At 34.1% G+C, this 12,079-nt stretch overlaps 1 protein-coding gene across 1 annotated transcript in view; it reads left to right on the top strand.

Moving 5' to 3' along the window:
* The first annotated feature begins 60 nt into the window (after positions 1-60).
* Positions 61-12,079, top strand: part of LOC102801774 (phosphatidylinositol-glycan-specific phospholipase D-like) — a 23,730-nt gene continuing 11,711 nt past the window's right edge. The window contains exons 1-12 of the mRNA XM_085500119.1: positions 61-198; positions 1,684-1,739; positions 3,122-3,200; positions 4,764-4,861; positions 5,279-5,389; positions 6,097-6,145; positions 6,485-6,545; positions 7,057-7,164; positions 8,410-8,437; positions 8,604-8,743; positions 9,522-9,714; positions 11,876-11,991. Coding sequence (XP_085356245.1) covers positions 90-198; positions 1,684-1,739; positions 3,122-3,200; positions 4,764-4,861; positions 5,279-5,389; positions 6,097-6,145; positions 6,485-6,545; positions 7,057-7,164; positions 8,410-8,437; positions 8,604-8,743; positions 9,522-9,714; positions 11,876-11,991 — 1,148 coding nt within the window. The 5' untranslated portion in view covers positions 61-89. The remainder of the gene's footprint in view (positions 199-1,683; positions 1,740-3,121; positions 3,201-4,763; positions 4,862-5,278; positions 5,390-6,096; positions 6,146-6,484; positions 6,546-7,056; positions 7,165-8,409; positions 8,438-8,603; positions 8,744-9,521; positions 9,715-11,875; positions 11,992-12,079) is intronic.

The following is a 12,079-nucleotide window of genomic DNA, read 5'->3' as shown; positions in this document are numbered from 1 at the left end:
TTGCTATACACGAAAACATCTGAAAAATCCAAGTAATAACTGTCGCTTGCCTAGGGGAACAAACAAAGTTATCAACAACAGCTTGGAAGATGAGTTACCGCTTTTTATTGACGAGCTTCATGAACGTGGTCACGTTGTTCATAACATTGTGCACAGTTGGTCATGATTGTTGCGGAGGTATCACTCACACAGAAATTGGTAAGTCGCAACGGCCAGTGTTGAAGTCTGAAGGGGCAGGCGGAGGGCGGGGCTACCTGGTGACGTCGTCGAACCTGATACATGATTTATATAAGACGGAACTGTTTTGATTTACTAATAACTCTATGTGGTCAAGTCAATGAATACACGTAAAAGTACTCGAGGCTGACAAGATTAGGTTAAATATTGTTTGAACACAAGCGATGGGCTATTTTATTAGTTCTGAGTATAAAGTAGATCAGATAACTTACTGATGGCCATGTTGACAACCCGCAAGTCACCCCATCCAAGCGCTGTGTTCTGTTCGATACCCATAGCGACGTACTCAACGCGTGTAAAATACATTATTTTTTACGCGGTATTCGAACACGCGCTGCACGACGAGCACCGCCCTTTAAAATATAGACAATGAATTTTCACTTGTATAGTCTGTAAACATAACAAGGCGAAATCTGGATTTCGTTGCTGAATGTATTTAAACAATAATGTAATTAGCCATAAGATAACATTTGAAGACTTTGTAATTGAATCCAAAAATGATTAAAATTAGTGTGAAAATAAATGATATTTAGAAAATATCGAAATCTTTTTTATTGTTTAAAATTTTTTTTAGTCTTGCATATACTTACATACTTCTAATTGTTAGAGACACAGTTGTTACAACGAAAATGTTATGGAAGTTGTTATCATTGAAAGAACCTCAATGAATTTGCAGTCGTCATAATTTATATACCATTAAGATAGATGCCTACTCATAAATTAAAAAAAACAGAATTTATTCATTTCGCAATAAATTGTACTCCAAGGCAATATAAGAATATTGACCTGAAAAAAGTTGGGGGTCACCAGCCTTTTTTTTGAGAAATTGATGGTTGTATTTTAGTGGAAAGTCGCCATTTTGACACTATTATAACGATTTTACCACAGGTTCCTATGGCAGAGATATTACCGGGTATGCAATATCTCAAAAACTAAACCTGGTGACATTGGCTGAAAAAATCATTTTGTTAATGATGGAGTACTTTTTGTTGTTCTGAATTATTTAAAAAATCTGGGTTTTAAAAAGTGTCAAAAATACAATTTTTCTTTAATATTGTGTTCTATGGAATAGTTCTAAAAATAGCAACTTTCAAGAAATATTAGGACACGTTTCTCAAAAAGCCCAACTGTAACACACAAAATAATGCTATTTCATAGTACCATGGGAAACTAGCTTTATGATTGTACATAATAAACTAATGAACATTGTCATGCGATTTATGACCAATTTTGTCAAAAATTATGATTAGGCTTCTACCTTAAGTGTCATGGAAACAGTGTAACAACATTCGGTGTCTGTGCGTCTAATCACATGTCAATTCACATTTTAATAGTAGGTAGAGATAGCATGGTTACAAAAACAGTAGTTATAACATCATGAAAAAAATATAACAGCTTTACATCAATTAATACATTAAATTTCTATTTCCTGGTTATTCTTTTCAGCACATCGAGCAGCGTCATTTTTTCAGCACCACTCCGATGGTACAGACTATAGACAGGTATGTTATATACACCAATCAGACAGTACTGACTATAGACAGGTATGTTATATTCACCAATCAGACAGTACTGACTATAGACAGGAATGTTATATACACCACTCAGACAGTACTGACTATAGACAGGTACATGTATGTTATATTCACCAATCAGACAGTACTGACTATAGACAGGTATGTTATATACACCAATCAGACAGTACTGACTATAGACAGGTATGTTATATACACCACTCAGACAGTACTGACTATAGACAGGTATGTTATATACACCACTCAGACAGTACTGACTATAGACAGGTATGTTATATACACCACTCAGACAGTACTGACTATAGACAGGTATGTTATATACACCACTCAGACAGCACTGACTATAGACAGGTATGTTATATACACCAATCAGACAGTACTGACTATAGACAGGTATGTTATATACACCACTCAGACAGCACTGACTATAGACAGGTATGTTATATACACCACTCAGACAGTACTGACTACAGACAGGTATGTTATATACACCACTCAGACAGTACTGACTATAGACAGGTATGTTATATACACCAATCAGACAGTACTGACTACAGACAGGTATGTTATATACACCAATCAGACAGTACTGACTATAGACAGGTATGTTATATACACCAATCAGACAGTACTGACTATAGACAGGTATGTTATATACACCAATCAGACAGTACTGACTATAGACAGGTATGTTATATACACCAATCAGACAGTACTGACTATAGACAGGTATGTTATATACACCAATCAGACAGTACTGACTATAGACAGGTATTTTACATATTATATGCTGTGTATTAGCCAGAGTGCACTTTAAACTATTTCAAAATCATCATCTGCTGTTGAGGCAGTCATGGCGACCAACGAGTGACCTTGTAATTTTATATATATATGTATATTATAAGGTATAATAATTTTCATATTTCATTACAAGCCTCACACAATAATTTTGATATCCTATTCATTACTTGTAAGCATTTCCAGTTATTTCACCCAGGTTTTGCCAGCAAAAAACTATCATTAGGATATTTATTTGAACATGCGATTAAATAATTAATTCATTTTTGAACCCATCAATTCATTAATGATTATAGGGACATTTGTCAACACTTTATGTAAATTGTTGGCTAATTCTATCAGCAGCCTTTCACATTTTGTAAGAATTGAATGCAACATAACTTAGTGAGGTCAAGGGTCAAACTGTTTATATGAACCAATCAAATCACTGGATTATATATCATACGTTTATACATGTATTAATCTTCATAAATTATTTGTGTTGATGCTGGAAAGAACTAGATTATGGATAATTTCATAATTTTTTTTCTTTTTCTTTTGATTTTTTATAGTTGATTGATCAACATCAGGATGCTTTTCAAGCTGGTAATCCGTTTCCAGATACCTTCTATGATTCAATTTGTCTACAGGGTGAGAACATGAACATACCATATTTGCTCTATTTGAGTGTATTAAAGCAAGTTGTCAAGGCAACCTCTATAGTAATCCTATTTTGATCACAATATTGCTCACTACAATAAAACCATGCACTTCTGCTATAAGTGTTACAAGTTATCAATACATATTTAATAGTCAGCGAAATAGATGAAAATTACATTTATTTTTGCTTGAATGAGAAAAAATTCTGGCTATACATCGTTGGATTACTTTCAACCTGAATATTTATATAGCAGACATTCTATTCACTGAGTTAAAGGTAAAAATGCTCTTGATCAAGTAATTTGCGCCAGTTCAGGCCCTGAAAATGACATTGCAGTTGTGAAAATCTCTATCAACAACCGGAGATTGTCGTAAACAATGACATAATAAACTGTCTACCAACTGTTTTTTTTTTTTTTATTTATTGTAAACATAATATCAGCTTAAGCTGTTTTAAGTTTTTTTTTCGTTCACATTTTAGGTATTGGGAAACGGATTCAGAAATATATTTTCAACTAAATTACGCTTCTGTGTTTACTCTATGAATGCATAGAAGACTCATTTCCTTAGTCTTATTGCTTAGTTGTTCAGCACCAGTAACACCTCATGCTCTGAAGAAGACATATTCAGATGCAACATTTTTGCAAGGTCCTTAAGTGCTCTGTGGTTTGTTAATAACGGGCATGCTTGTTCAAAATTGAGAGCAGTGCATTAACCTACTTGGGTAATTGAAGTATATTATCTATATGCATATAATGCATATCCAGTCATATGGTGAGAACAAAATAAAACTTCTCACTCATATGGCATTTTATCGGACTTGCATTTTTTCATTATCAAATTCAAGATTGCCGAATGTCAGCTATTTTAAGACCAAAAATGCATCAAAATCACACATTTTCACCATATTCTGGAAATGGATTTGGTTTGACCATGATGATCATAATTTTATTTGGCGGATCAAGTTCAAAATGGCCAACTGATGGCCATTTTGTGGTGAAGAATGCAGTTCAGGAGGTCATACAACAGTGTCAGTGATACAACACAGTGGCAACAATTTCTAGCAGTGAAAATTAAACGGTTTACAGTCTGTCACTCCTGAATAGCATTCTTGATATCTGTGATAAATTGTGTCAACTATGAAAACAATATTTCATGTTTGAGACTACGTGATAGGGATGCGACCATGTATTCCTTTGTGATGGAATTATGACAATTTAATGAGCATGTATTAAGCACATTTGATCAAACACATAGCCCACGCTGACCAAGATCCCCCCATTGTTGTATATCTTAATAAATCATGGCCAGTTGTTTTGGGTCAATGTATTTTTGCTGGTTTTAAAAACTGTTAGCATTTGAATGAAGGACCTACTAAATGTCAGCCAGGAAGTACAAACTTAAATTTGCTACCACTAGGTATGGTAGTTTACTGATGAACAGTTCAGGTACCCACGTTCTGTCCAGTTTACCCTAGTGTGTTTTCTTTAAATTAGCAGAATTGTAGATCTGAATATACGTTTGTCATGTGTTCAAATTTGCATATATTGACAGGCAAATATCATGATGTATCAGAAGACACCCATTGGTCTGAATTTATCAATGCCACTGTTAATTACATCAGAACAAAATATCCTAAGCCGTGGAGTCCAGTAAGTGTAGTATTGTGTCATACATTTTTTTTATTTCAACTTTCTGAATTTAAAAACAAACTAATAATTTTTATAAACTGGATATAGCTGTTTATCTGAAGGCTGATAAAAATGATAAACATCACCAACAATATAGGTGTAGATGATATTAAAAACAAATATAATAATGGCAGTTAAAAAAAATAACTGCAAAAAAATTAGAGACTGAACAGATTTTAATCAGAATTTTATTCAGCATGCTATATTTATTTTATTTTCAGAATTACAACAATTTGTAAATGACTGTCAAGGAATCGTTAAATGTCCCTGTAACTATGGCCATTTTGTTGTTTGTGGAAATGTGCTGATTTGGTATATCAAATAATGTACACACCCTCAGAATCAGGTTTTGATGCAGAAACTTGCTTTTATTTTCAGGAAACAGAAAAACTAGTTGTATTTTTACTTGGCTTTGTTTCCCATGATGTTGCTGATGTCAGCTGGCATAGTTTGGGAATTGATCAAGGATTTCTACAGACAATGGGCAAGGTAGTGTTTTCCCCTTAATGGAATTATGAACTTTGAAATTTCCTAATGGCAACATTTCTTGAATGAAATCACCATTTCTATAAAATTGTCTTTTTTGTTAGTGAAATAGCTAACCCCTAAATGGGGACCATTTTCAATTTTAATTGGAGAACTCAAATTTTGTGAAGCTAAGATTAGACACATTAGGTAACTCATGTACACACATTTAACTGTGAAAACCAAATTCAGGTTGTGTGGAAGAAATTAAACTAACTCAACTGTTTCCATTTGCACCAAGATTAACCAAACAATTTTTAAAAAAATTTGCAAATTTTTGGAAGAAAAAAAATTAGCATTGGAAAGACTACTTAGGAGTTAAAAGATTGAGAAGAATGCATAATTATATGTAAGTTTTTCTAATTATTCACGACATGTGTGAGTGCTGCTGAAAAATACTGTATCTATGAAAGGATCATCCTTTTTATTTGTATTATTTGGCTTTTTATATGAAATTGAATTAATCATATAAACTCTGTTTATACAAAATCAGGTTTCTATGGAAATAGCAAAAACTCCTGTAGTTATGTCACTCACAGACCAATTCAAGAATATTTTATCAGAAACTTAGGTGGGCTTGCTAATACATTTGTAAATAATTCTGGTGATCATTTCAGCTACAATAGATTGATTATTTTATCAATATGGACAATATTCTTTTTTTCTTCAAGGTGAATTTTTATGGCTCGTTTGAAGACGCTCATGATGTTGGTGATATAGGTAAGAATTACTTCATTTGGAAATTATCAAAAATGTTTTTTATCAACTGATTTGTATTTTATACTGAGATCCAAGAGAAGTAATTAGTATTTTATTGTCAACTGCCTAGTCTTTTGAAGAGTCAATTTGATTTGTGTTTATCGTATGTATAATTAGCTCAGTTTAATTGCATCACATACAAATGTATTGTGCTTGTCATAAAGCTTCAGTCACAGTAGCGCCCTCTTGTGTCGTCTTGTATATACTCCTTTGTTTTTGTAATGCCATGAACAGGTGGTTGTTTATGCTTGTGCACCCTCTTGTGTCAGGTGGCTGTTTACTCTTGGTGTTTCTTTGCAGGAGGAGATATTGCTGCACTATTTGAGTTCAATATGGATTATATTCATTCCCTAACTGAATGGTAATTTAAATTTATTTTGAATTTATCAACACTTTTTTCAAAACTTTTGCACTTTCACAATTAGTATTTGTTTTTCAAGAGAACGTGATTACAGCTCTGTAGAAAACTGAGTTTTACTCTTGCTTTTTCACTCAAACTGTTGAAACAAAATATGACTATATTAGTATTAATGATTAGAAAATAACAAAGCATTCACTTGTTGCTTTTATGTAAATTAATGAAGTTTTCAAGCCAGTGGGTTTGGAAGGCAGAGTGAGGTGGGAACTGTTTCAGATGCATTCACAAATAACTACCTTGTTAGTGCTAGAACCTTGTAATTGTCATGAAACCAAATAGTTTATATGATTCTACTCACAACAGTGTGGTTTATGATTATAACAAGCCCCCCCCCCCCCCCCGCTTGATTCCATACTCATCCTAGTTTTATGTAACTAACACAACACATGGTCATCAGTATGCTAAGATGGCTGTGTTGATAACATTTACATCAATGCCTTCTGTTCATATATAGGTACATCCCTGTACAAGATCTCATTGAAATTTTTCAAGACTTCTATGCTAAGAAAGTAATCACTCCAACTATATTAGAAGAATGTGCAGCTTTGATGTTTCTTGCAAGGTAATTATTTATTAGACATGCTTACATTGAAACTGACAACGTGGCCTTTAATTCACTTGATTCACAAACAGATTATTTGTATTTTCTTTGAAAATATCATTTGCATTTAGCTTTCTAAGTTTTCCTACAGACTTTAGAAAACAGGGACATGCTACTGTGGGTATCCCTTTCATGTAACCTTAGTTATAATCCTCTACCCAATTAACACCTTAGTGAAACTGACAATAAAGCTATGTCAACACCACTGTTACATCCTCTCCTGTTCCATAAGCCAAACATGGCTGCCAGGGTGTAGCTACACAAAATGAGCCAACTTTGTGGTTAGAATATAATCAGAAAAATTACATTTGATTAAAACTGAATAGCCAAGTCCATTCAATTGATACAAGTGAAACTAAAAATTGCAAAGTTAACAGTTTTTATTCTACTATGAAAACAGGAAAGGGAAATAAAAATGGTCAGTTTTCTCGACAAGAAAACAAAACTGCCTAAACGTAAGCAATGACCTGTCAAAATTTGTGTCATTATAACAAGTGGATTTTTCATCATATTTATAACCGTTATACACTGACAAATGTGAATATTGGCACAGCATAAATTATCAAACGTATAAAAAAATAAAAGAACTAATAAAAACTGTTGCAGATGTACAGGTATATGTATTAATGGGATTATCTATACAGGAGATTATAACCCACTTGCACACAGGAAACTGGATTTTCTTTTGTCTCAGAAGTTGCATGTCCCCCCTGTTTTCTAAGGTCTATGGTTTTCCTTAAAGTTACATTCCCACTTTGTAAATTTTTAAAATATCACTCTCAGAACATGGCATAAAATGTGTTCAAATGATGCTGTTCAAGTATAAAAATATGATATAATAATATATCCTGCCCTATTTTTTCTGCACATTTTATTTTGAGAGTACTGGAGGGCTTGTAGACAAACATACCAACAATATAATTGTACATTGTTTACAAATCTAACTTAATTCAAGAAACTCGCTTAAATTCAAATTCTGCAGTTAAAGTCATATTACCCATCCATAATTTCAACATTTGATGGCTAATATATTGTTCAAAGATTTGTTAAAATGGGAATGCAACTATAACACACAATACATAAATATATAAACAATTATACATACATAAACAAACAAACAAACAAACCGCTACATGTTTTTTTGGGAACCAATGAACTTTCCAAAACACAACTAGATCTGTTTACTGCAGTCTTCTTCGTGCACAGATTTGGTGAAAGAATTGCAGTTGGAGAGGTGAGATTCTAAAATGTTCTACATTATCTGCCTATTCTTCACTTGGTAATCACGTTCAGTACTGAAGAACGTGTTGCTTTAACACATCAGTTGACTCACAGTCATCAGTAATTAATTAGCATTTTCTAATGTTGTTGATGTTAATATTAACTCCTTCTTACTTCAGTTGTACCCACTGTATTCAAAGAAATCACCATTCTTGATGGAACAATACCAGAGTTACTTCCTTGGCGGTGTAGATGACATGGCTGTTTGGTCACAGAATATTTGGCATAATACTATTCATATGATTGATCATGGCATGCAGTAAGTCTTTAATTATTACCTAATTATTGGTAGTATTAACATAATATATTTAATGTCATTGCACATGAACAAATTTTTTTTACACATGTTTTATGGGACTTGTATCAAACATGGCTCTGCATGTGGCATTTAATGAGTAAGCATATTTTTGTCTGTGTTGCCATACAAAAACTGAACCTAGAATTTAGATGTACCGGTTCATGTATGCCCATATCTTTAGGAGCGAAGCTACTTCACATAACGATCTATGTTGCTAAGATGCGCACCACTGTATCATGTATTCCTATGGGCTCTGCACAAGCTGCTGTGAACACTGATTGAGGAGCCGGTGAAAACAGCTAAAGTCAAGGAAACTGCACAAACTCAAATTTAAAGTATTCATGAGCAACCAAATTTGTATACATGTACATTGTATGTTGTAGGCGTACCGGGTAATCCTGTTGCACTGTTCAGTAGAGTCTCAAAACTATCCCAAACTATTTTTCTGTGAGTTACGACTTTCTTTTCCACAATGATGGTTGCCAGATGATGGAAATGCCCAGATGTCTGCCCCCAATAACTGGCACATCCAAATCTAGCTTGTTTATCCTGATAGGATTTTTAACATTTTAACATGTCAATGCCTAGTCTACAACAACCTATCATAGCAGCTTCAAATTTGATTGGCTTGAGTGGAATATGCTAATGATTAGATAATTTAACTTGTAAAGTATGTAGCAGCATTCCAGTAATTGGCATAGATCAGAAGTTTTATAACATGTTTTGTTTGTTGCTATAGTGACTGTGATGTCCCACACAATCCATTGTATATCCGATGTCAAAATTCATCACTTGCACTGAAGGACTATGAAAGACACCCAAGAAGAACTCATTTATATTCCAGACTACAGCTAGGTGGTCTTACACTGGATGATGTCATCATGAAAAGAACCCCTAAGGGAGTGTATCTTAGTCCAGCTAAAAGTCTGCAGGTACTTTTTATTGTGCATTGTAAATATACAGTTGATGAATATGTTATGAGAAACGTAGGCTTCAATTAATGTGGGTACATGTAACTTGATTTGTTGAGTAACATGCTCTATTGTGGGTAACTCATACTGAGGCATAACTTTGCATTGTGGGTAACATGAATTTACTAGTGTAAAACTTACAAACACCACAAAATAAGCGTGACACTGCCACGTGTCCAAGCTACTTTGTATCAGTGACGACAACAATATCAAAAAGACGATCGAGGCACAAAAAAAAGAACACAGCCATGAAAATGCTGTACGATATGAAGTTACTGAAAAGGTTTATGCCAACACCAGCAATACAAGAGTAGAGAGAAATGCATGGATTACCTCCTCATGAGCTAGAAAAAAAATTGGCAAAATTAATCTTCAGTTTCCACAAAATGAATGGCAACAACTATGAGCTGAGATCCTTTTGATCTTCGATGTCCAGTTTCAAGAGAATCTGTGACCTTCACGAAATGTTAAAATCAAAACAAAAGAAAGATGGGAAGCATAACCCACCAAGGAAAGTTTAAATACTATGGGAATTGGAACAATTTGGTCTGCATAGTCCTGAAATGATAATCAATACACTGTGGTTTCGCAACACCATTCATTTGGGTTTACGTGGTGATACCGAGTACTATAATTTGTTGGGGAGACATCCAGTTATACATAGACAGCACCATACACATATATTTAGAGTTTACAGAACATCAAAATAAAAAAGTTGGTGAAAATCATCGCAATAACAGAAAAGTCAACCTAACGATGTTGAAACCACAATCGGTGAAAGATGTTCTATCACCATATTTAAGAAATATGCATCCCTGCGGCCCGCTAACTTCTCAAACGCAGATGACCCTTCCTTTATCAGCACTCCTTCCCATGGTATATCAAAACCAGGGGAACAGTGGTTTCGGCGACAACCATTTCAGTATCAATAAAATTGGTACTATAATGAAAAAGCTGGCAACTGCAGCTAACAAACCACAGTCCAAGGAAACATCTTGTCCAGAAATTAAGCGACTAAAATATTCCACCAACACACATCATGCTAATAACCAGAATATCCAATTGGTCAACACATACAGTATCATTTCTGAGATGCAACATGGGCAGATTTCTGGCATCCTAAATAATACAGAAAACATCCCCAATTGTAGCACATCACATGACCGAAAATTCCTTCAATCTACCGGTACTAAACAAATCACCCATGTTACGATAAACTCATCGAACATGAGTGTCAGTCGCCATGAGTCCACAACAGCGCCAATATTTGGTGGTCCGGTTTCCAGAGGTGTATTTAATGTACACATACATCAATTACAATTAACCAGCAAAACAATGGAGAATACTTGTATTGGATTTCTCACAATCTAAAGATGAGAATGAGAATTACTCATTCATGCCACTGCACTGGAACTCATACTTGAATATCCGTTACTATAGTATTTGATCCCTTTTACCTGCCATCTGCAGCTGCCAGAAATGTGGCAATCAGATTATTACCATATCTACTTTGATATGGCATCAGTTTATTCTTTTTTATTTACCTTTTGTCATTGTAATTTATTGTACTGTTGTAAACACCATAATTATTAAAGTTGCATGCATATAAATCGCATAAATCACATTATGCTTCATATTCAACCTTCAAAATATACTTGTGCTGGAATGAAATTACTATGCAGGATGTTTATTTTGTCAATATCACGACAGCAAACAGAAACTCAATTGTGTCGGTAATTTACATGGGATAAATAGGATCTTTAATTCGTGACCGTGTGATATTGGATTTATTAAACCTGTGTGGTAATTCTCATATGTTCGAGCCTTTGAAAATTACTACTTTCATTTGATAAATCCAATATCATGCAGTCACTCATTGGAGTCCCGCTATGTATACTGCATTTTGGGTAACTTGCATTTGAGAATCATGTAGCACTTTGAGTAACATACTGAAACATGCATTGTGGGTAGTTCTTACAATTGAGAAATAGGCTGCATTGTGGGTAACACTGTTTCGACACATGCTGCATTGTGGGTGGCTCATACAATGTTGGAAACGGACTCGGTTGAAAGTTAATATGCTGCAATTGTTGATATGACTGATTTTGTTTTTAAAAACCAGGACAAATTGCTCAACTTGGAAGAACTAAAAAGAAATGGTGGGAATGTTGAAGCTGGTGATCTGACAAAGCCTGATGCAACCTACAGTGTTAAAACTCCATATACCCATCTTGGATGGCAAGTTTTACATTTTTATATGTTGAACAAAACTTAACTATTTTAACCTTTAAATTGTTAATACTGTTTTGTACATGTAACATGCTAA

Source organism: Saccoglossus kowalevskii, chromosome 1 (assembly GCF_978046115.1).
Source record: "Saccoglossus kowalevskii chromosome 1, keSacKowa6.1, whole genome shotgun sequence".
Lineage (NCBI taxonomy): Eukaryota > Metazoa > Hemichordata > Enteropneusta > Harrimaniidae > Saccoglossus > Saccoglossus kowalevskii.
Note: the sequence above shows the minus strand (reverse complement) of the source record. Positions and strands in the feature narration are given on the sequence as shown.